Source organism: Lontra canadensis, unplaced genomic scaffold (assembly GCF_010015895.1).
Source record: "Lontra canadensis isolate GAN:19392208 unplaced genomic scaffold, GSC_riverotter_1.0 scaffold120, whole genome shotgun sequence".
Lineage (NCBI taxonomy): Eukaryota > Metazoa > Chordata > Mammalia > Carnivora > Mustelidae > Lontra > Lontra canadensis.
The window spans coordinates 1,760,859-1,785,950 of NW_022631114.1; the positions used below are offsets into that span (position 1 = coordinate 1,760,859).

The 25,092-nt window shown below is 51.0% G+C and overlaps 1 protein-coding gene across 3 annotated transcripts in view; it reads left to right on the forward strand.

Annotated features, from left to right (window-relative positions):
* Positions 1-25,092, forward strand: part of PCNX2 (pecanex 2) — a 305,450-nt gene that overhangs the window by 272,639 nt on the left and 7,719 nt on the right. For all 3 annotated transcript variants that reach the window (XM_032841083.1, XM_032841081.1, XM_032841082.1), the window contains exons 26-32: positions 557-810; positions 7,365-7,598; positions 8,316-8,428; positions 20,547-20,691; positions 21,197-21,427; positions 21,940-22,214; positions 22,889-23,073. In XM_032841083.1, coding sequence (XP_032696974.1) covers positions 557-810; positions 7,365-7,598; positions 8,316-8,428; positions 20,547-20,691; positions 21,197-21,427; positions 21,940-22,214; positions 22,889-23,073 — 1,437 coding nt within the window. The remainder of the gene's footprint in view (positions 1-556; positions 811-7,364; positions 7,599-8,315; positions 8,429-20,546; positions 20,692-21,196; positions 21,428-21,939; positions 22,215-22,888; positions 23,074-25,092) is intronic.

Genomic DNA, 25,092 nt, shown 5'->3' on the forward strand with positions numbered 1-25,092 from the left:
CCTTTGGTAGTGTACCTGGGGCCCCCCACATGCCGCCCTCAGTCACGCGAGGTGAGGTGACTTTCGAGGCTGGGTAGCATGTGTGGTGTGCCTGCAGAGTTGGGCAATGGAGTTCTTCCAGGGAAAGCAGCAAGGAGGAAGCCTTCCTGAAAATTCTTGAGCAGGCTCTTACTCACTCTCAGACATCTCCACCTGCCACCTTTATGTAACCTCTTACATGCTCAGCTGCGACCTGAGCGTTTCTGGAAAGGGGAACTCAAGGACATAACCATCCCACATTTCAACCATCGATGTCTTTCTTGAGCACCATGAAACCTGTCTCCTCTAACACACACACAGAATGGGGAGGAGATGGCCATCAGAATGAATACGAACGAAGAAAGGAATTAATGATGATGAGCTTTGTGACTCATGTGGGAATTAAAGAATTAAACACTGATTCCCAGACTTTCTCCAGCATCTTCCCCTCTAACGGAGGCCAAGGGGAAAGTCCATTCTGAACCAAGGTGACCCAATGACTCCTTGTGTAACTTCCACCCTGTCTGTCCTCTGCTAGGAACCTACTGCCAGCAGAGGGAGGTCGAGGCCATCATGGAAGGCGACGAGGAGGACAGAGGCTGCTGTTGCTGCCAGCCCGGCCACCTGCCACACCTGCTGTCCTGCAATGCCGCCTTTCACCTCCGCTGGCTCACCTGGGAGATCACACGGACTCAGTACATCCTGGAGGGCTACAGCATCATAGATAACAACGCAGCCACCATGCTGCAGGTGTTTGACCTCCGGAGGATCCTCATTCGCTACTACATCAAGGTATTGCTGCCCTGGGCCCCAGACACTTGTCTGAGTAATAGTTCTGGGCTGGGTCCAGGGGCTCCTGAGATGTTTTACAAAAAGCTGGATTCTGAAGCTTCCCCTTATCTTCTGAATCGGAGCCCCCGCTAGGTTTGGGAACCACTGGTTTTGCGAGAAATCCTCTAGGGCTTTGGTTTTTGCTTGGGGTTCGTGGCCTGAGTCACTGTCTAAGTCTGGACACTCACAGGCAGTTCCTTTTCTTACCCGGATCTGTTTCGTCCCTTCTAACCCAGCCGAGTCCTGGTGAGGGAGGAGATTATAAATGGCAGCGTCCAGACATCACCAGGCCTCCGTGGTTATGTGTCCTCTAAGTATTGATTTAGATGCTCAGCCATTTCTACTCTAGAACCAGAATGGTTTTTTAAGCTTAATAGAAAAACCCCAAAAGTAGAGTGAAATGGTCCAGTTAGGATTAGTTACGACAGCCTTTCTTCCTCACTTGGGTGGAGACGAAGAACATCCTTTGCCCGTAGCTCAGTATCCACATCTGCGCCACCCCTTCAACCTCAGAAAATATCCCTGTTTGCAGCTGAGTCTCCCAGAGAACGAGTGTGAGCTTCGAGCGAGGGTGCAGAGGGCCAGGGGGGCGATGGCGTTTATCAAAGGAGGAGGGACAGGTAGAAGCAGCCAAGGCTGAGATCTTTGCATTGGCTCCTGCTCTGTGGGAGCACTTTGCCTGGCAGGAGCCCTTTGCCTGGCGGGAGCCCTGGAGCCTGGCCTCGGAGGGGCCCACATCTTAATGCCTTTTCCCATGGGGACACTCATCCGTCTGCAATCCCAGACGCCTGTCCACTGAGGCTGAAAGAGGGGGTCCGGCAGAGATGAGGAAATGCGAAACAGAAAGAGAACACGGAGGCCTGGAGCTTCAGGGGTTTCCACCAACTGGAAAGGAAGACGCTTAGAGACTTGGAATAGCTACTTAGGAGGGTCCCACGTGTGCACCAGTACCGCGAAAGTTTACAGGAAATCGAAGACAGGTTGCAAAAAGAAGGTTATGTAACTCGTTAATTATCACATCCCCAGGCAGTTGCAATGAGAAATGTTCGTGACACGCTCTCCTGCACAGACTCTGTAAGACAGGGTCAGTGGCTCGTGGTCACCACCTTGATGCACAAGTTTCCATCCTACCTCACCCAAACTGTCGGTGTTTCACCCAGCCTTATATACGCTGGGGGGAGATTTGGAAAACAGGTCGGGGAGAGGTGAGCTCCTGCCTCCTGACCCCACAGTTTGCTCCCTCGGCCTTATGAACTAGGCTGCAAGAAGTTTTCTTTCAGAGCCAATCCTGGATTTGGCAGTGGGTCGTGAAAGAGCCGTGGTACGCTCCTGTGAGAAGTCTGTCTGTCTCACACGTGAACGAGGAAGGGGGTGGCAGCTCTGTGCAGGAAGTCCTAGGCACCCGTGTTCCTTCTGCCGCCCGCTGCACCACTTTGGAAACTTCGTGTTCCCAGATGGAAGCTTAAGAGGATGGAAAGGAAATCCACAGGCATGCACCTGTGGTCCCCGAGAAAGGCTCCTGGCAGCTGCCACAGTATGTCCCTGTTGTATCCAGAAGCTTGTCCTGTCCATGTCAGCTGAGCGGGGTGGGGAATGTGCATTCTGGGAAGCCTGGAACTCAGACAGAAACCATCCAGAGCCCCCGTGTTGTTTGCGGTGGTTTCCACTCCGCCCCATCCCCCCTAGCCCTGCCTTTGCACACACATTCCCTGTGGTCCCTGCCCCCGCCCCGCCAGGTGTCCTCCAGCTCCCCCCACCGCCCCCCTGCACACAAGCTCCCCTGGGGTCGTGCGGACATTCGCCTCGCCTTGCTCTGAAATCCCTCCTACTTTACCCTTTAGCAGCTCCCTCAGCAGAGGAGCCGCACGCACCCGACTCCTCTCTGGGTCCCCGGGATTCAGTGTGATGACTTGCATAGGGCGGTGTCCAGGGCATTTTTTTTGGACTGAATGAACAAAGGTAATGTGGGTCCTGGGTCTGGGCCACACCGGTCTATGCAGACGGGATTCAGATGTTGGTGAGAGTCTGAGTGACCCACTGTGGGTCTTCGTGTTGAGAATGGGGTTCGCTACTGAGCCACATCTCTGTGAACCGGGAGCCCCCTGTAGATGGCCTTCCCATGAGCCACGCATGTGGGCGGCCACACAGCAAGTCACCAAGAGTGAGGGAGAAGGAAGGAGATACCTTTTCTGTGTTTACCCTCTTGGCTTTTCCAGAGGCCTTGGGAGCACCCCCCGGGGCCTGCTTCTTAATGCATCCCTTCCGTGCACTAGTAAGTGAATCGATACTCACTTCCCTCTTCTCCTAACTCCAAGAAACATGTCTCCCAATTCCTTGTATTTTTTTTTTAAAGATTTTAAGATTTTATTTATTTACTTGACAGAGAGAAAGAGATCACAAGTAGGCAGAGAGGCAGGAGGGGTGGGGGGGGAAGCAGGCTCCCCGCTGAGCAGAGAGCCCGATGCGGGACTTGATCCCAGGACTCAGATCATGACCTGAGCCGAAGGCAGCGGCTTAACCCACTGAGCCACCCAGGCGCCCTCCTGTATGTTTTCTAAAATGGCAATTTGCAGTCTGAGAAACAAGTCCAGGATAATATGCAAACGGCGAGGCTGAAGGAGCCCCGGCCACCCATGGAATCTGCCAGGTAGTATTTAGTTTGTGGGAGAACAATGTCCTTAACTCTGTTTTCCAGGAAAGGGGGCCGATGCCAACATGAGAGTTTCAGGTGGAGTAGGAGAGGCGCACAGGGCGATGGTGCATTCCCTGGTGGGGTCTCCTCACGAGCCGGGGGCAGCCCTGTGGCATCCCACTCCCCGAATACGCCGCTAATTACGGATTTGCACGTCCTGCCCCCAAATTCCGATTTCCTGGACCTGGGGAGGGGCCCTAGCACCTGTATTTTTAAATTACTCTCCAAAGTGATTTAATACACAATGAGGCTTGGGAGCGACTACAGACATACTTGTGCTCCATAGAAACAGATTTCTCTTAAATTCCGAATCGGTGCTCAGGAGGGGCTGAGACTTGGGGGCAGATGGGGCCTCCTGGCGCGTCCTGTTTAATTCACGTCACCACCGACGGGACTGTTCCTGTGAGGCTTTCTCTAAATACGGCAATCAGGGCTTGCCCGCCCTTTGGTGAGGGGTAGCTCAGAACCTGGGCTTATCCCCGCCGCGGAGTTAGTTAAAGTGTCAGGAGTGCCGAGCCGCAGGAGAAGTAGCATTTTAGGGTAAAAACTAATGAGTGTTTTCTTCTATAGCCTTGGTTACGTGGTGAACAAAATGGCCTTTGTCATGCTGGGCTGCTTCAAGTTTCAAGAGCTCAGTTTCTTTCTTTGTGTCATGACTATTATTATTTTTATTGGGCAGGCAAATCAAGAAGGAAGAAAAGCTTGGAACCATCCCTTTACACAAAAGGATTTTTTTTTAATCCCTAATAAACTGGGTCAGTTCCGCCACCCTCTATGAATATATTTGAAATCATTTCCTTCCTGATGACTGGAGGTTTTCCCTGGTGCCTCCTCCGCCTCCCCTCGGTTTACTAGTGTTCAAAACCCTTTTCGCAGTCAAGAAATCAGCTTTCCACGAGGGCTGGGTTTTCCCACTGCCATTGTTCCCATCCAGGCCTTTCAGAAAGGAGAGGGGCTTATCGCTTGCCTTGCAGAATGGGGAGCGTGAAACCCGGACACGTGGGGCTTCTTGCCAGGGCCCCGCTCCTAGAATGCGCACAGGGCAGTGGTCTGATAGAACAGGTCGATCTGCAATTAAAATGAGGAGCCGGGAGAATCCCTGCTGGAGGACAGACACGGTGAATGCATTCAGAAGAGGTCTCGCTTTCAACATGGATCAGGCTTCTTGTCATCGACTCATTTTCCGCGTCCTCACTTATCAGGTTTACTTAGTGCTGTACCCATTTCATCCTGACAGACTCGGAAGGATTCCACACTGTTCACTGACTCTGTCTCCCTCACGGAATTTCTGCCTATGTCAAGTGGAAGTGGGGCATGCTTTGCAAGGATTGGGCATGTTCTGTGTTCTCTGGGAGAGAGGAATCGATTCTCCTCATGCACTGGTGGGGGGAGGGGAGGGGGGCCGGGGCAGAGGAGGGGGAGCCGAGCTGCGGGGTGTGCTGGGAAGTCGACACTGCAAGATTTTGCCAGACCTGGGGGAGGAAGTTTTAGCCTCTGGGATTCGAAGTCCTCGTTCACTATTCTGACTTCATTGGCAGAGGCGTGATTTCCATTCCTTCCCTAGAAGCGGATGAAAAGGTAAACGTCCTTTGAGTTTTGTTTGTTGTTCCTGTCTGGTACATGGATTAGGACTTACTGGGAAAAACTAGACCAGATGTTTCTAGAGCCAGATGTTCACGCAGACCCAGTTTCTTCGTGGCCTTTGTCACTGTTGGCAGAGACACCGTGCCTCTGGCCACGGTCACGGGTCCCCTCCTGCTTGTAGCTTTGGGTCAACTGCTTATACTGCCTGCCTCCTACGAGCTCTAAATTATCCTGCCAGCAAGTAGATTGACTCGAGAACCGTAGACTCAGCTGTCTCCTGGCCCCTGATGTCATCCATGGCCTCGGCGCTGCTCCAGACCACTGTGGCCTCCCTGCGCCTCAGCTCCTGGGGGGTAAGGCAGAGACACCAGGCCTCGTGCTGAGTCCTTTGTGCGCACTCGCTCATTTTAAGCCTCAAAATAATGAAGAGACGGGGCTTCGCTACAGCGTCTGTCCTTCCCCCCTCCCACTCTCAGCTTCCTGGGCCTCTACCTCCTTCCCTCCCTCTCTGTCCCTCTTTCCTTACACTGAAGGGACTTCTCCAGGCCAGCAGGGTTGTCCTGGGCGCAGTGCTGCAGAAATGGGATAGTGAGAACCGCAGATGTCATTTGGGGTCCCCTGTTCTCCCCATTTGGGATCGGGTGGGCTGTGAAGCCTAGTAGGGAATATGCCGCAGAGGAAGGCCACACGTCATGAGCCACGGGTTGACCTTCCCAGAGTCCAGGCTGCCGGCAGTCCCAACAGCCAAGAACGGCTGAGTCAGGCCTTTGCGGTGGTTTGGCCCTAATCCGGGGACCACGTGTGTCTGTCCCCTCACCTGCTCAGACTCCTCAGACCCTGAGACCAGACCCTCCTTAGCAACCTCCAAGCTTGGTTCTCCAGATTCCACATCCCAGGCCAGGGCAGGGAAGAGCAGGCGAGAGGGCAGGAGGGTGCCCGGAAGTGTCCGCCCACTGCGGTCACAGGTGACAGTCCCCATGCCCAGGCCAGGCTGTGTGCACTCCTGTCTGTCGTCTCCCTTCGGAGGAACGTGTGTCTACAATCAGAGAAGGCCATTGACTAAGGGTTTGGGGCCACGAGAGCGTGCCACACTGCCTCCTGGCACCAAGCGCCCCCTCTCCCTGATGCTGGTGATTCCCAGGTGAGATGCGAGCCAGGCTCGGGGTGGGGGGGTAGGGGGCTGCTGGGGGAGGGGAGCCCAGCCTCAGTGGCGTGAGCACCACGTCCGTCCGCCCGTGGTAATAAAGCACAGAGAAGATTGCAGGGAAGCTATGCTCCCACCCACGTGGATGCGCCCATACCGGAGCTGGAGTTTCACGTTCTCTGCTGTGCTTGGACCTCTCCCGGCCCGGAGCTAGCCTTTCTGAAGGATGAATCCATTCACGAGCTACAAGATGGCTTTCGATAAATCTGTGACTCAGAAGGAGAAGGCCCGAGGGTGGCATTTTTACCAGTTGGGATTCCCAAGTGGCGTGTCTGATGGAGGGGAAAACACGGGTTATTTTGGAAGGTATCGCAGATGTCCACTGTCTGGGCACCCGGGATTACATACGCATGTGTGTTTCGACAGTGCCTCGTCATAAGTACGTTCCATAAGAACTTTGGTGTTTTTGTTCATTGAACACTCCTGGGCTGGGGTCCTGGAAGAGGGTTTGCCCCCATCTCTTTTGGCCGGATCAGACACGCTGGGCATCCACGGAAGCCTGCAGTAACCCAAGGCCCCTTTTGTGTGTCTCCCTCAGAAAGGATCAGGCTGGCTGTCATTCTTCTTCACCCCGGAACTTCTGTTCTGGCACATTCCGTTAGTGTTCTGTTCTCACTTCCCTCATCCCTGTGGTGACCCGTAAAAGAGGACATTTTAGAATGTCTCAGGTGAGTTCTACGCATTACATCTAGCAGGAAAGGGGTGCCTACATGGCTCAGTCGATTAAGCCTCTGCCTTCAGCTCAGGTCGTGATGCCGGGGTCCTGGGATCGAGCCCCAAGCCTGGCTCCCTGCTCATCCAGAAGTCTGTTTCTCCCTCTCCCTCTGCCCCTCCCCCCACTCATCCTTGCTCGAGCTCTCTCTCTCTCTCTCTCTCTCTCTCAAATAAATGAATAAAAAAATCTTTACAAAAAAGCTAGCAGGACACCACATGTCAATCCCTGACACTGACTGACTTTATGAGATATAATAAATAAAAAGTCGTTCTGTCTTTAAAACGGATAAAAGGGCTCATAATCTTGCTTTCTTTCCGCAGAGCATAATCTACTATATGGTAACATCCCCCAAACTTCTCTCCTGGATCAAAAACGAATCCCTTCTGAAGTCCTTGCAGCCTTTTGCCAAGTGGCACTACATTGAGCGTGACCTTGCCATGTTCAACATGAACGTGGATGATGACTACGTCCCGTGTCTCCAGGGGATAACCCGTGCCAGCTACTGCAATGTTTATCTAGAATGGATTCAGTACTGTGCATGGAAGAGACAGGAGGTGGGTCAGGGAAGCGGGGCTGGAGACGTTGGGTTAAATTTGAAACACGAGGAGCATTTTATAAAGTCCATATCCTGCTTAGTCAGTATGGTAGACAATGATCAAATAGAGCAGCGAGAACACTGGTATTTGGATAAGTGTTTGTTTAACACGTAAGCAGAATTTTAAAGGAAGAATCCATATACCCTGTCTCCAGCGAAGGAGCCTTGAAAGGTATATTTCCCTCTATACTGTGCTCAGGGTTAGTGCAATTTTAAGCCTTTGGCGTGGCTTTGAAGCTCTGGAAACCTCTTTGTGTAGAGCTGCTTTTTGAGGTTTCCATATAAAAAGGATTATCTATACCAAAATGCGGGGTATTGAATCGTGGACTGGGGAACCAATCTGTTTAGCAATCAAGATGGTCCAACCCACTCCCGCAGTTGGGTCTCATGGCATTATTGGTCCCATGCTGAGGACACTTGGAGATGAACTCAGCCTCTTAGGAATGAAACCAAGGACAATGACAGCTTCTCAAAAGTAGCTCCCTCATTTCAATTTTTTCCCTGTCCAACCACAAGAGAGAGTGTTTCAGGAATCGGAGAGTTCCCCCATCCCTGGGTCATGCTACAGGACCAAGTGACCCCAATGGCTGACTTACAAAGCCCCCTGAGATATGACTCTGTGTCGCTGCATGATGGAATCCCTGGGAAAGTTGAATTAACAACCTTGCCCTTCCAGCCCTCCAAGAACCTGGACAGTGATGAGGACTCTGCTTTAGTGACCCTGTCCTTTGCCCTGTGCATCCTGGGGAGGAGAGCTCTGGGAACGGCTGCCCACAACATGGCTCTCAGGTATGTGAGAAAACCATTTGTACAGGCACCAAGATTTTATATTTTTGTCAGTTGTTTTCTTTATTTTAAAGTTGGACTGTTTATGTAGCTAGTTCTTGCCATAATAAATTGTGCTGGACCCATAGGAGGCTTTGGGTCACTGTGACCTTTGGGAGCTCTACATTTGGAAATAGCATGAATACAGAACAGCTAAATCCCCAGGATTCTAGGCACAGGAACTTCTGTGTCACAGTGGTCCTGGTGGGTTTGCTGGAAAGATGAAATGAAACCATTTATTAGAACTGCCTAACCTGGTCTCTAGCAAAATGAATGCTTAATAAAGGTCTGTTCCCAGGGCTCCTGGGTGGCTCCGTCGGTTGAGCATCCAACTCTTGCTTTTGGCTCAGGTTGTGATCTCAGGGTCATGAGATCGAGCCCTGCACCAGGCTCTACACTCAGTATGGAGTCTGCTGGAGATGGTCTCTCCCTCTCCCTCTGCCTCCCCCGCCCCCATGCTTGCACTCACACACCCTCTCTCTAATAAACAAATCTTAAAAAAAAAAAAGTTTCATTCCCTTTTCCTGTGTTTCCACACAAAAGAAAAGCGGCACGTCTGTACTCTAGTCTAGACTACCCTTCCCTGTCTCTGTGGGACTTTGATTAATTGGATGTCCCTTTGGCTGGTTTTTCAAGCTCTCTTTCTACCAGATCTTCCTGTCCTGTATGTAAATAGCTCAAGTTTCTCTCCTTTTTCAAACAGTTGAGCTATAATTGACATATAACTTTGTATTACTTTCATAATGATTCAGTACTTGTATATATTACAAAACGATCGCCTCCATAAGTCTAGTTAATGTGCATCCCCATATGTATTTTTATTATGTTACAAACTTTTTATCTTGTGGTGGAATTTTTAGGATCTACTCTCTTAGTACCTTGCAAGTATGCAATACAGTATCGTTAACTAGATTCATATGTCTTACGTTACATCCCATGACTTATTTATCTATGACTGGAAGTTGGTGACTTTTGTCCCCTCACCCATTTCGTATGTCCCCCACCCCCACCCTAGCACCCACCAGTCTGTTCTCTGTATCTATGAGCTTGGTTTTTTTCCTCATTTTGTTTTTTAGATTCTATGTATGTAAGATCACACGGTATTTGCCTTCCTCTGACTTCACTTAGCATAATGCCCTCAAGGTCCATCCATGTTGTCAGAAATGGTAGGATTTCCTTCTTCTTATGGATGAATAAGATTTTTAAGCTTCTCTTCTTAAAGAACAAAAACAAGGTTAAATTCTCTCCTGCCTTTTTCACCCTTCACCCTCTGTCACCCAGTCTTCTCTTGCATTCATGCACAAGCTCTGGAACTTTCCGTCACCAATGACACGGAGCTCTGTGGCCCCCACCACCCCACTGCCACTTGCCCTTCCACTCCTGGTACCCCCGTGAAGCTGCTGTTGTGAGATGAGGTTCTCATACCCCAGATCACGGGCCATTTCAGACTTCTCCTTTGGCACTTAGCACCAAGGGCCAAGTGTTCTAGATTCCTCTTGTCTGTCAGGATCACCTTGATGGCTGCACATTAACGTCTCCTGTGGGGGAGGGCTTCTAAATATTTAAACAGTAGCCCAGGCCCTCCCCTAGTCCAGACCAGTGACATCAGAACCCTGCGGGGAGGGGGCAAGCATGAGGATTTACCCACGCACCCCCTCCAAGTGATGTCAGTGTGTGGCCAAGGCTGAGCATCATAGAGACCCGGGGAGCTCGAAATCAGTTCCACGTAGGCTCTCCTCACTGGTTTCTTGTCTGCTTTGCACTTTCTTCAGGATTTCTATATCATGTCCTTCACACCAGGCCCTTTGGGACTCAACTGAAGTGCGCATTGTTAGGCCGGATTGTAAGCTTCTGAAGGGCAGAACCCCTCACGTTTTGGCTTAACAACCTTCGCAAGCCCTGGGCGTCCGATCAGTGAGCCCTGGCAGCCTTGCTGACCCTTCCCCGGGGGGGGGGGGGTGGCGGCGGGTTTCGGCCGCTACTGGTTGTGCATCCGTCAGGGGTGCAGTGGTATGGCTGGCGCGTCTCCTCCTTTCTCCCTCAAGGCCGTGGCCTTGAATGCCTCCGAGGAGGTCAGCACCTAGGACGTCAGAACGTGTGACTCTTTCATCACCCACATCTCCGAATTTTCCGGTTTTCTTCAAGGTGAGAAATGCTCAGTGACTTACGCATGTGAGCGCTCAGTGAAGCCCTGTCCTAGGAAGCACCCCGGGGAGGAGCTCACGGGCTTCTCCCGCCGCACTCAGCCTCCAGCTAGGCCCTGGCGGTGCCCTCTGCGGTCCATCGTCCGGGGCCTCATTTGATGACGGGAAGCCCAGCAGGAGGCTCCAGGGCAGGCTTTGCAGAAACAGGATCATGTGGCTGTAGCAGGAGCCCCTTATGAAACTGTAGGGGGGAACTGTAAGGCGGGAACACGGTTGGGGAAGGGTTTCGGCGATTTCTGGAATCTTCCAGAGACTTCTGGAGTCTTCAGATAGTCCTAGCATCCAGGCAGGCGGTGTTTTGTTTGATCCATCCAAAGCTGGTTTTTAAAAAAGAAAAAATAAGTTCCCAATTTTCTGTACAAATTGCAGTTAAGATGCTTCAAGGATTTGTTCTTTCAGTTCCCACCTGAGCACCGTTTGCAAAGACTTCTTCTCTCTTGCTCCTCGAGGAACTTGTTCCGTCATTCCTGATCTGGGGGTTTCCTGCCGGGTCGGATTTATTTGTTTTTTTTTCTTGATTAAGCATCAGGCTCACCAGCTGCTTTTTTAAACCTCACGTTGATGGGATTTTCTTTGTCTCAAGCAGTTTCTCATACTCCATGTCAGCTCTGCTCGTTCCAAACATAGTGATGAGATAAATCTGGGAATAATATTCTTGGTGCTCTGGGGAAAGCTCTGATTATCTGGGACTGATTCCCTTTACTGAGCGGTCCCACAGCACAGCCAAGTCCGACAGCGCGCTACCTTGTCAGCCGTGGACTAATGAAGGTAACAGATTTCACAGACCGGCCTGGCCCAGTGGTTCCGGGGCCTGACGCCCACAGAGTTCTGACTTGGTTGTGTTGTGGGGTAGAGGAGGGACGCAGTGTGACGGGAGGTGGGACGGAGCGTGACAGCACCCCAGCTCTACTTGAGCCGAACATCTGTGCTCTACATTTTATATGCTAGAATTCAATAAATGGTTTTGCTTGCAAAAAAAAAAAAAAATTTCCATAGTTCAAAAAACGTTTTAATGTAATTTTTATAGATACAGTTAAATGGCTCTCCAAAAAAGCTGCCCCAATTTATAGTCTAACCAAGAGTGTTTTGCCGTATCCTCACTAATGCTGGAGATTCAGTTTTTAATTTTTCTAGTCTCATGGGTGAAAAATTATCTCATTCTCGTTTGAATTTGCATTTCTATTATTAATAGCGAGGGTAAAGATCATTTTACATATTTACTGGCCACATATTTTTTCTGTGAATTGCCTGCCTATTTATGTGTGTTACCCGTTTTTCTCAGGCTCTTACTGATTTTTAGGAGGTATTCTCATCTTATGATCTTAATATGTGTTAAAAATATTTTCCAACAAGGTACACTTGTCTTCTATCTACTACCCCTTTTAAAAAATTACAATTTCTAAATTTTGTGTCTTTCTTAGAAGTGTTTTTCTTTCAGCTCTAGGACATAAAAATAATTGCCCCTATTTTCCTCTGATAATTCTACGCTTTTACTTCTTTCCATTTAGTTTTTGAGTCCTATCGGGTCTTGGGATTTGATTATACTCTACTTATTAGGTAATTACCTACGTTGTTATATTTTCATGGAGTCTAGCAGAGGACACGAGACACGCGGGTCAGAGACAAAGGACTTTATTTCTCATAAACAGGGGCAGCATAAGATTCAGAGTGTTTGGTTCTCTTCCCCTGGCCCCTAAGACCCACAGAGCACCATTTTCCATGACAGGAGAAGAGCACTTAGCTCAAGGAACCAGCCATTTTGTAGCTGAAAGAGATGCCATTTCATCCCTTGAGGATTCTCACTGCAAACCTGGCCCTGGGCAATGGCCTGGATCTTGCATTCTGGGCAAAGCAGTAGGATCTGTTGGAGAAGGATCCCACTAGACTACCAGCTCCTAACAAATCAAGTAGAATGTATTTTCATACATGATGGGAGATAGGGATCCATTTCCCCCCCCCAAGAGGATAGCTAATAGTCCAATACCATTTGCTAAGTAGCTCATTAGTGATTCAGTCAGTGAGTTAAAAACACTAATTTGAAATACCACTTTTGCCATAGTCTACATTCCCATTCATAGGGGGTACGCTTCTGGATTTACAGGTCTGTTAAAGTGATCAATCCGTCTGTCTTATAACAATAACATACTGTTTGGTTTCCTAAAGTGATAATGTCGTTTTGATATCTGAGAAGTCTAGTCCCCCTATTTTTGCTTTTTCCTTGTTGTTTTGTGGTGGGACCCCTTCTTGCTCATGTTCTCCTCAGGTGAAATTTAGAGTCACATTTTATAAAAAGCTCTGTTGGCTTTTTGATCGAGACTGTATTGAATTTGCTGCTTGAGAAAAACACAAATGTCATTCAGTGACACGGTGCATCTTTGCAATCATTCCATTTTTTTAATGTCTTTCAGTAAACTTTTACCATTTTTTTGAGATTTTTCATCTCTGAATGGGTTATTTCTAGATATTTTGTAGGTTTATTTTGATTGGGCATAGAATTTTTCTTTCCTGTCACATTTTTAATTGGTTACTGCTGGCATATGGGAAGGTGATATCTTTTTTTATTTGCTCTCATTTGGGACATGCCTATGAACTCTGTTATAAACATGATATTACAATTAATTCTCTTTGATTTTCTGGTGGGAAGACATATCAGCAAATAATGATGGTTATGGCTTTTTTTTTTCTCCCCGATATTTATCTTCAATTCTTATTACTTAGGCTATGACCTCCAGGGCAGTGTTGGAAATGGGCATCTGTGTTTGTTTCCTATTACTTCGGGAACTAATTACCGCAGACTTGGTGGGTTAAAGCAACATAAATTAGTTATCTTAGAGTGTAGGAGGTCGGAAGTCCAAAGTGGGGTTCACTAGGCTAACATCAGGGTATCTGTTGGGCAGCGTTCCTTCTAGAGGTTCTGAGGAAGGGTCCATGCCCTGTCCTAAAGGCTGCCTCTTATTCCATCTTTCCAGCCAGCAGGACAACATCTTCTGATCTCTGTCTGACTCAAACTCGACTTCTCCTGCTTCCTTCTTTCCCTTACAAGTATCCTTATGAGTACATCGGTCCTGCCCAGATAGTCCAGGATAATCTCCCCATCTCAAAATTCTTAATCACATCTGCAAAACTCCTTCTGCTGTTTAAGGTAACATGATCACAGGTTCCAGGGATTAGGATACAGATACCTTTGGGGGCCCCTTATTCTGTTACCACAGCATCCTTGCCTTAATCCATGTATTACAGGGAATAAGAGTAACACCTTAGCATTAAAAAGTAAGGTTTGTTTTAGGTTTGTAATAGAGATTTTATCAAATTGGGGAGTTTCCTCCCCTTCCTAGCTTGCTAAATCAAACTTTTATCAGGAAAGTATGTTAAATTATTTTAAAATGTGGGAGCATACATTCAAATGATATTCTTCTCCTTAAATCTATTAATGTAATGAGTTGCATTAATAGGGTTCTTCATTGCTGAAATCGCCTTACAATTCTGAGATAACCTCTATTTGGTCATGTTATATTATTCTTTTTATACAGTGATGAATTCAACTTGCTAATTTTCTTTGAATGGGGGAGGGGAAGAGTGCAGAGGGAGAGAGAGAATCCTTTTTTTTTTTTTTAAAGATTTTATTTATTTATTTGACAGACAGAGATCACAAGTAGGCAGAGAGGCAGGCCGGGGGCGGGGGGCGGGAAGCAGGCTCCCTGCTGAGCAGAAAGCCGGATGCGGAGCTCAATCCCAGGACCCTGAGATCATGACCTGAGCCGAAGGCAGAGGCTTTAAGCCACTGAGCCACCCAGGCGCCTCGAGAGAGAGAATCTTAAGCAGGCTCCAACACCCAGCATAGAGCCCGCTGTGGGGTTTGATCTCACCACCATGAGATCATGACGTGAGCTGAAATCAAGAGTCAAAAAGATTCTTAACCGACTGAACCACCCAGGTGCCCCACAACTTGCTAATATTTTATTTAGTGTAGTTATCTCTGTGTTCAAAGGATGTGTGGCCCGTGACCTCTGTGTGTGTGTGCATGTGTGCAATCTACCATTATGTCATTTTAAGATCAGGAATATGTCCTTAGCTGTACTTGATGAAGCCTCACAGGTCATTCTCACATATTTAATGTTAAAGAGTTAACAGAGGATTTTCAAACTCTGACTCCCCAGAGGGGTCTTACACAGCAGCTTAATATAAGTCATAGGCTCTGCCTTATTTGATGGATTTTTTGGCAAAGTATTTTTGACCTTACAACCAGGAACACAGCACTGATGGAAATCCTCAAGAAATAAAAACGTGTACACGCAAAACCAAAATGAGTAAATTGAGAATCAACTAAAACAATATGCTGAATGCAAGCAAGCCAGGAGCACAAGCATATTAGTGTCTTAACATAAAATATCGATGTGTTTTGGAGACAGAATGCATTAATATGGATGTCCCAAGCAAATACCGGTAATTTTTTTGGATTTGGACTTTAAGGCCCATTTGGTCTGGAGAACTGTGTCTGCCACTAAAGAAAGGCATACATCCATAAAGAGATGCTTTAGCAGGAAGTCAAAATAGTTTCACTGACCCCAAGCTAAAAGATAGCTTGATTGCTATCTTCTATTACATGAAAGGTGGAGAGCAGATCCTGGCCAATGCTTCATTTATAGAGATAAAGGTGAGAAGATGGCAGCATTTTATAGCAGCATGTTTGCTCGAAGGAGAAATCTTACTGGCTCTTGGAGTAGACTAGGGTTCCAAGAGGATAGAGAACCCCAAGGTCAACAGTCTTGAAAAACGGTAGACAAACAAGCCAGCCATAGATGTGCTGTGCCAAGCCCCATGCAGGAGACAGGGAACCCCGACATGTGGCCTATGGCAGGTCGCTGTTGTGGTCTGAGGTCGCATATGCCATTTGCCCACCCTTCTCACCCACAGTGGACAGAGGAAAACAGTGTTCTTCAGAATTCCAGGACATGATCTCAGTTTCTTCTCCCAAGCTTCCACTAGAGATGATGCCCAAACGAGGGCCAGATGTCCTACAGGATCATCTTGCAGAACAAGATTGAGGTCCCCTTGCTCGACTGTGGTTGGGAACTCAGAAGCCAGAATCTAGGAAAGAAGTAGACAAAGTAAATATGATGCAAGATCCTGACTAAAATCAGGATCATCCAGCTCAACTCAGAGGGGTGGAGTGTATAGAAAATCTGCAAATTTATAAGTTAGAAAAAGGAGCAAGCATTTCTGGGACCTTGGGTTGTGATACTACATGGGACGGTCTTCTTCCTTGGCCTGGTGTAGGGATTAAACTCCATGGTCCTGGCTCCCTTCCTTCTCTGACACGGCTGGACATCTTTAGGAGACACCCAGATTCTCTAGTCCCTTGATCTCAGGATTACCCGGGAAGCTTGGTCAGAATATAGACCCCAGGCCCCCCTCACAAACCACCAGCAGAGGAGCTCCAGGAACTGGGTCAGAAAATCTACGTTTGACGTTGAACAGCTGCTGTGTGCCTGATCCCTGGGCGGCCTCAAGAAGCACTTTCACTGGCTAATGGTAGTGGCACATCGATATGGAGGCTCAGGAGCACAGAGCGTTGGTGTTAAAACATCATGAGGTCAAACACATTTTTTTAAAAAGCTTTTCATCAAATCTTGCCTTTTAATGATTTCTTACTTGGGAATTATGGTTTCATCATTTGTTCAGGATTCAGTTGAAAAAACGTCCCTGAAGGCCACCCCCTTGCTTTCCAGTCATGAAGCGGGATTCTGCAGCATAATCATCCTTTTGTTTACACCTGAAGCTTATGCTGAAATGAGACGAAAGGTAGCAGGGAACACTTACGATGTGCTCCCTGCACACATACGGGGGACAGTGCTCCATGCTCGACGCAAGTTTATACACTGTCGAGGCTTGAGAGAGGATGAGGTAGGTAGTTACTGGCTAGAAGGCCCAGGATGCGGGGGAGTGGCTGGCACAGTGTTTCGCCACAGTGGGATCCCGCCCAGCCTCCAGAGTCCTGCTCCTGATCTCTGCGCCCCCTGAACCCGATCTGTCCTGTAGGAACTCCTCAGAGCACCCTCATTCCTCTGGCCTGTGTTCCCACCTTCCACATACACAGACTTCCTTCGTGGACGGCTCGTCTGTGGCGTGTACCTCTGAGAACTGCTGAAGGTGCCTGTGGACGCGCCTCCCGGCTCCCGAAGCCCTCTGTGTTCATGGATGCTCCACCCTCTGGCCTGCACCTTGCCCTGTCCTGCTGGCTGGGGCCCTCTCCGGTGGGAGCTGCTTCTGCCTGCGCTCTCAAGTCTCCCGCTCTCTTGAACTTGACTTCTGCATTTTTCAGGATTCAGGCCTGGGTCCCAGGGAGCAGATGAATGCTGGACACCGGGGTGGACTGGTTCCCTCCCCAGCACCGAGATGTGTCCCTCCTCCTCAGACCACACGTGTGCGTCCACCCAGTCCCTGACGTAAGGAGATCTTCGCTGGCTGCTCACCCAGGCTCCACATCTCCCTGGACAAGCTCCATTTTAAGGATGAACACAGAAAGAAAGAGATGATACTGAGGTGGAGGGACTTGCCAATATCAACAAGTATCAGAGCCAAAATTGAAGCTTGGGTTTAGGTTTCTGGCTCCCATCCCTCCAGTTCTTCTGGGCCATATGCTGCCTCGCCGTGTGGTCCCTGAACTCTGAGACCGAGTGAAGCACCTTGATTCTACCCGAGGGACGCTGTCGCTTGGTGTCAGCGTGCCCTTCAGGTGGCAGGTCGCTGGGATCCAGACCGCAGGCTGGTTTGATCCTAGAGCCAATAGACCAGCTTCCTGGGTAAAGCGTGCATGAAAGCATTCTTAATACAATATCAATTCAGGGTGCGTGCTGAGTATATACACCAAACTGAACTTTCAAAAATGACTGGCAGCTGACCTCAGGAGGACGAGATGGGGTTGAGTTCAAGAGCTGGTTCATTCTAACACAGCCTCTGGGCTGGTTGGTAAGAAGATGGCTCCAGCTGCATGCTCTCAGAGCAATGTTTCCTGGACGGGTGGGGAGCCAGGGGGGAGCCAGAGGGGAGCCAGAAGGCAGCCGTGGCTTTGCTCCGATGTGTCTTCAGTGGGATGAGATACGAGTATTTGTTCCCACCTCGCTTACCCTCTTTCTTATCCCCTTCTGGCCTGTTTCCTTTTTTTGTTTGTTTTTAAGATTTTATTTATTTATTTGACAGAGATCATAAGTAGGCAGAGGCAGGCAGAGAGAGGAGGAAGCAGGCTCTCCACAGAGCAGAGAGCCCGATGCGGGGCTCGATCCCAGGACCCTGAGATCATGACCTGAGCTGAAGGCAGAGGCTTAACCCACTAAGCCACCCAGGCACCTCGTTATGCATCTTGAACACACGATTATACCTATTGTCAGGTTCCTTCTGGAACCCAGTCTGCCTTGGCCCCTACCTCATCCGGCACATCTGGACACAGTTGTCTCTGCACTGGGGGATTGCCTGGCTGACAGCCTGTTTCACTAATATCCCAGGTCAGGTCGGGGAGGGCTGGAGGGGGAGGAGGGGGCTGTTTAGTCCCCATGAAGGCCAACCTTGATTGACTCAGATATGGTCGTCTTTCCCCATTCTAGCTGTTGGCCTGGGGGTGGGAGCTCATCCTCTCTCAGTGGAATCTTAAAAAGACAGAGCAATATGAAGCTCCAAATGAGAAATGTGCCCCAGGTGTCCCAGAGTCCGGCTCTCTGTCCCTCAGCGTCAACCTCGAGCCCATCACTCCCCTCTGCCTTCCTCAGCTTCATTCTCTTAAGGATAAGGAAACAGCTTTCTTTCAGGACGCCGTTACCTTTAAGGTGGTAGGGATGATACCACCAGTCCAATTAGGGCTTTGTTTCCTACACCGAGAATTATTTCAAAAGAAGAGCATTAAGTGCAATGGCGTCACTTTCTCCCCCCAAAATGACAAGTAAATTGTCTGTTGCTGGGGGACTTCCCGAGGAAGGGGAGTTTTCCCTCCTGATGAGTAAGCAGCCTTTGGACACCTGCACTGAGCACACGAGAGCCTGGCACCCGGAACTCCTTGGTGGGTCCTCTGGTCTGCAGAGGCTCCTCTGGGTATCTGTCAAGTCCCTTAATGTTCCTTTGCCACCAAACCCGTCCTATGTCTGGAGCAGTGTTTTGTCTTCCTGTGTATGCAAGAAACATGGCATTCTGAACCCTTTCCAGAACAGCTCACCCATGTTCTGCCACTTAGCTGTCCCTTCACAGTGCTTAGCCCCCATCCGACGACAGTGGCATTTTCGGACGTTTTCAGCTGACAACTTCCGCTGCTGGCATTAGCCCTCTGCAGCCTGGCCCTGCTGTCCTGTAGCTCTCTCCTAGGTGCCTCCCAGGTGGTCACTAAAGCTCACAGCCCAGGAAGTCTTTGTTCTGTGAGGGGAGAGCCCTTTGGGAAGGCTGCCTCCTGGAACTCCTTCTGGAAAATTCTGGGCTCCGCCAGACCGCAGCACCCCGAGCCCCACCTACCTAGACCTCAGCTGCTTCCGTTTCCCACAGTCTGCTCTGACTCGAAGCCTCGGCGTTCCTCTCCAGAGAGTTCCAGAAGGAAATTAATGATAGTGGTACGTTTTGCCACGAAATGCTAAAATAGCAATCAGTGGAGCGATTTCCCTGACGTGCAGGTCTAACGGGCTGCGCGGAATCGGAAGTCTTATGCGGTGAGCCAGCTCGTTAAATCCTCGTGAGCAGCCATCCTATGACACTCTGCTTCTCACACGTTTTCCAGCTCATTCTGTCCTGGTTCAGCCCTATCAGGGCTGCTGCTGCTTGTACTCGCCTCCTAACTGCTGCTCAGGGACCTGAGAGGCCAGGGCTGTTGGACGGAGTCTAGCAGCAGAAATAAAGAAGAACCCTCTTCCTGTTCCCATTATATGGGATCCGTTGCCTTCCCGAACTCGGGTTCCTGACCTTCATCCCAACTGTAAAGCGTCCAGACCGTGGAGGATTTCCCTTGGGAGGACGCTCGTGTTCGAGATCCTGGCGGTGCTCAATTATGTGCAGGGAATGGAGGCAGGGTAGGAAAGACCCCGGAATGTGAAAACCCGGAAAACCCTTCAGTCATTCATTTTATTTTATTTTATTTTTTTAAAGATTTTTCTTATTTATTCGACAGACAGAGATCACAAGTAGGCAGAGAGGCAGGCAGAGAGAGAGGAGGAAGCAGGCTCCCCGCTGAGCAGAGAGCCCGATGCGGGGCTTGATCCCAGGACCCTGAGATCATGACCTGAGCCGAAGGCAGAGGCTTAACCCACTGAGCCACCCAGGCACCCCCAGTCTTTCATTTTAAACACCCCCCCCCACCATGATGCCTCTTCCACAGCTGTACATCAAAGGCTGCGGCTGGGAAGTGGACGTGCTCAGAGGGTCTGGATGACCCATCTGAGATCCCACTGGGTTTCATTTTCTTTCCACGCCGGGGTAGAATCCAGTTTGTATTACGAGTAACGCAGCCTGCCAGGGATGCTGAGAACAGCATAAGCTCTGGGCTGTCCCCAGGGGGCCCTGTCAGTCCGCCCTCTGCCCCCCCACCGAGGAGGGCTCCACTGGGGGTCCTGGAACAGACCCCCCGCATGCAGAGACGCGGTGACCAGGACCTGCACCGTCACTCTTGGAGCTCAGCACGAGGGGCTCGGGGGCTCCCACGGTACTGAGGCTGGCCATGACGCCGGCTGTCGGGAGGGTGTGGATGCGGGCTCTGGCCGGGCATGGGTGAGCTCTGCCTCGGTCCACCTTTGAGAGGCATGAAGGTCATTCCTGACAGCGCAGACGGGTGCCTCAGATCTGGCTCCGAAGGGCAGGCTTCCGAACGCGGTTCAGGGTGAGCAAATGGTAAGTCGGACTCTACTTTGCAGCCTGGATTCCTTCCTGTACGGCCTTCACGCCCTCTTCAAAGGTGACTTCAGGATCACAGCACGAGACGAGTGGGTCTTTGCCGACATGGACCTTCTGCATAAGGTCGTCGCTCCAGCCATCAGGATGTCCCTGAAGCTTCACCAGGTAAAAAAAAAAATTAAAAGATAAAAATCCACTTTTTAAAAAGAATTTTTTGAAAACTCCTTTCTCAAGGGGCAAACAAGACCTTTCAGGTAAGTCCCTTTTCACGGCATGACCTATGTGAGTGGGTGTGTCACTTGGAAACTAAACACCGAGGCCACCCAGGTATCCTTGACATCAGCCAGTGGCCACTGGTCCTCGAGAGTGGCTAGGAGGCAGTCATACTCCGCTAGGACAGAAAAGGAACTGGCCAGAGAAAATGACCTTGCAGGTGCCTGAGCCCAAGCTACAAAGCTGTTTCCCTGGGCACGTTTTCCTGTTGCTTGGGATGTGGGAGGAGAGTGGGAAGACAGTCCACACAGATGTGGGCTTAGCTCTTGGGGTCATTAGCTGGTTGCTGTCTGGACACTCACCTCCGTTGCCCCTCCGCCCCCCCACCCCCGCCACCGTCACCGCAGTCAGCTCTCTGGTCCACACTGAGCCCGCAGTCAGACTTCTTTCCTCCCAGGACCAGTTCACCTGCCCCGACGAGTATGAAGACCCAGGGGTCCTCTATGAGGCCATCCAGTCCTTTGAGAAGAAAGTCGTGATCTGCCACGAGGGTGACCCGGCCTGGAGGGGCGCCGTGCTGTCCAACAAGGAGGAGCTGCTCACCCTGCGACACGTGGTGGATGAGGGCACGGACGAGTACAAGGTCATCATGCTCCACAGGGGCTTCCTGAGCTTCAAGGTCATCAAGGTACAGTGGCCCTACCTGCCGGTTGGCACTGGTGCTCGCGTCCCTGCACCGGCCTCTGGTGCAGGAACATGGTCTTAGAGGAGCAGAGGTGGGCCGGGAGGCCAGGGTCATTCATGGGGTTTGGGCAGAAGTCCTGGCAGACACCCATGTAGATGAGGGGCAGGATCTGGCTTACTTGTAAACACTTTCTAGTTCTCCAAACTTCCAGATCTCTAGTAGCCTAGTCCTGGTCCCGAAGGCTTTCTATCCAGTATTTCTTCTCTTTGTATTACTTCCAACTGCTGGACCGAAACAACATCTTTCTCTTCACCCCATTTCCCCACGGAAGTGGCGGGACCCCCATCTTCTAGGACCGCTCCTCTGGCCTGACCGTGCAAACAGCTTTGGGCCTGAGCGGTGTGGTCCCCGATGTTCTGGCCCGCAGCCCTGCTCACAGTCTGGAGCGTAAAACCAGCGGACTGAAAACACGCGCCGTCATCCACTCTCCTCCCTGTTCCTTCCCCAACCCGCAGGTGAACAAAGAATGTGTCCGCGGCCTCTGGGCCGGACAGCAGCAAGAGCTCATATTCCTTCGGAACCGCAACCCAGAGCGTGGAAGCATCCAGAACAACAAGCAGGTCCTCCGAAACTTGATCAATTCCTCCTGCGACCAGCCTCTGGGGTACCCCATGTATGTGTCCCCACTGACCACGTCCTACCTCGGGACCCACAGGCAGCTGCAGAGTGTCTGGAGCGGCCCGGTCCCTCTGGACAGCATCAGGACGTGGTTCCTGACCAAGTGGCTAAGGTAGGTCTTTCCCACCCAGGCCTTCATCCAGATGTTGGGGAGGGGGTCCCGGGGGGGTGTGGTATGCAGAGCTCCCCGACTTCTGGTTAGAGTTTCACCGTTGACCAGCATTTCCACGTACGATGAAAACTGCTGTCCCCCAGCGGCCCAGCAGATCATTTGTTTCCGCGAGCGGTTTCGGATGGTGGGAGACTCACACCTGGCAAACTCACGTGGATGTGACTGTTCCTCACGCTTGCCAGGGCTGGGGTCTAGCTCGTGTTCCTGCAGAGCAGCCGAGGCTGTGGGTCGCTGGGGGTCACAGAGCACAGCTGTCAGGGAGACTGGGCCTGAGCCCCCGCCCCCAGAGCATGCGGCTCTCGTCCCATGAGCCCTCTGCCTGCTCGTAAGGTCTCTGATGAGGCAGATCGGATTCGAGAAGGGGTGGCCGGAGGGTGGCCGAGCGGCTTAGCTCAGGCCTCAGAGCCTGGGGTGCTTCCGGAAGGGCAGGGCTGTGGCTCACTCACCCCAGGGCACTTGTGTCTGGGAGCAGGAGCGCCCCCGCACGCCTCCCCGGCGCACTGCTCACCCATGGAGCATGGTCTCCCACCCTGACCTCGACATGGGTGCAGTTGGGGCACAGGAGGGGGCAGAACTGTCCGCAGAGAGTGCTTGAGGCCCCTCTCCCCTCACAGGGTGCGGAAGGGCTGTGATTCCGGCCAGCCAGGTACCGGTAACATTGAAGACGCGGACGGGAGGGCTGCCCCCTCTGCAGGCGGCGGCCGCGCTCCCGGCGGCGAGAGCCAGGAGAGCAGCACGGAACAGCCCAGAAAAGATGGGACCCACCACTGGTCACCCCGCGAAGGGACACAGAAGACAGGTGGGTGCAGAAGGGCCTCATAGGTACTGATCAAACCTCCTTGGGTCCTAGTGACCAATGTCACGGGTGATGCTGTCCTCCTAAGGCGTAACGGCTCCTTCTTAGAAGAAGAAAAAAAATCAGGATTGGGCCAAAGGATGCCCCAAATTTACTGACGCTACTTGCAAAAAAATTCTTAGACTGTGGTTTTTATTTATTTATTTTTAAAGATTTTATTTATTTATTTGACAGAGGGAGAGATCACAAGTAGGCAGAGAGGCAGGCGGTGGGGGGGGAGCAGGCTCCCCACTGAGCAGAGAGCCCGATGCAGGGCTCGATCCCAGGACCCTGAGATCATGAGCTGAGCCGAAGGCAGAGGCTTTAACTCACTGAGCCACCCAGGTACCCTAGACTGTGGTTTTATCCTTTATCCTTCTCGTTTGTTACCCTAGCCAGCCATCTGTCCATCTGCCCATCTGTCACTGGCAACGCCCTCCCCTCCTACATCTCTCTCGTCCGGTGGCCACTGAATTGTGTGTCTTCTGTGTCTGGCAGATCCGTAGCTACTGATCCAGCCTGCTGTGCGCACCCCCCAGAATGCCTTGTCCCTCTCTGAATCTGTGGGGTGTGGACAGGACTCCTGCTCCCCCATTCCTGCTTCTCTCTGGCTCCCACCTCCCCCTGTACACCGGACATTCAGAGCATAACAAGAGGGGGTGGGGCACCAGCACACGGGATAGAGGCAGCATACTGGTCCAAGTCTGGGATGAGTTTAAAGTCTAAAACCGCTTTTCAACTCCTGCCCACCTAGTTAGGCTCAACCAGACGGATGAGGTTCTGGAACCCGTGCCACTGGGGGGTGGGGGGGATGGGTTTGGAAAGGGGGCACTGAGGGCTCGCAGAGGACATACCAGGTGGATGGATGCGGGAGAAGCAGGTGCTCTGTCCCGGTTCCTGCCAGCACCTCGGCGCTGGGCTTTGCCTTTCACAACCTGGGAGGGATTTGGTCTTCTGGCCTTTGTGCTTCCTCACCATCCAGAAGCCTTTGTTAAGTGCCTCTGTGTACCTGTCCCATAGGCCAACTCTGTACCCAGCGAGTTAGCAGGGAACAGTCCCCGCTTCCTGGAAATGCCCCGACAAGGGTGAGGATTTCACTGCAACAGGATTTACATAAAACACGGGCAAGACAGTAGATAGATGATAGACAGAAGGGCAGATAGATAGAAAGATAAAGACAGACAGACAGATGGTAAAATAATACAGATACAAAGGGAGATAGAGACACAGATGACTAATGGACAGACAGCGAGATGAGACTGAGCGATGGAAATACGGGAGCTAGAGAGGAAGGAAAGAAGAAGGCAAGGAGAGAGGGAGACGGGAGACGGGCAGCGGGGCAGAGCGCTTGCTGTCAGCTGCTCCTTCCTGGAGCCACCTGTCTTGAGCACGGGGCAGAACCCCTGCCAGCCCGAGGCCCTCGCGCGGGGACAATCTTCCTGCTTTGTTAGCACGTGTTTTGCGGCATGAGCAATGTTAGGTTTCAGAATCACTGAAGCGATTTTCCAGATGGGAAAATGCAAGGTGGCTTCCAAATGGAGACTGGCCTGTGTGCTTGGCACGTCTGTCCAGGTGACTTGTCTGCACCAGCGAAAGTCTAGAGTCGGGGGTGGAGGGTGGGATTGGTCGGAGGTGCCCGAGCTCTCGAAGAGATGGAGGCGGCTGCGCCGGACGAGCCTAGGACCCTGTGAGACGCCTCTTCCCTTTTCCATGAGTAGAAAGTGCCACTGCTGCTTGGCCAGGCAGACGTTAGTGTTCGTCCCTCCGCCCAGGACCCAGACACTCTGGGGAGTGACTCTGCTTCCCATTCCCAGCCAGAGGCCTGCAGCTGGGAACACAGCAGATTTTTGTGGCAGACGCTGGAGTAGGATCCTCCAGATCCTACTTAGTTTGTCATCACTGGTTCTTAGAACTGCTCCTACCAAGGTCACTCCTGGCTTTCTCTGCTCTACAAGGTACCAAGGCGGGCCGGGGACATCACCC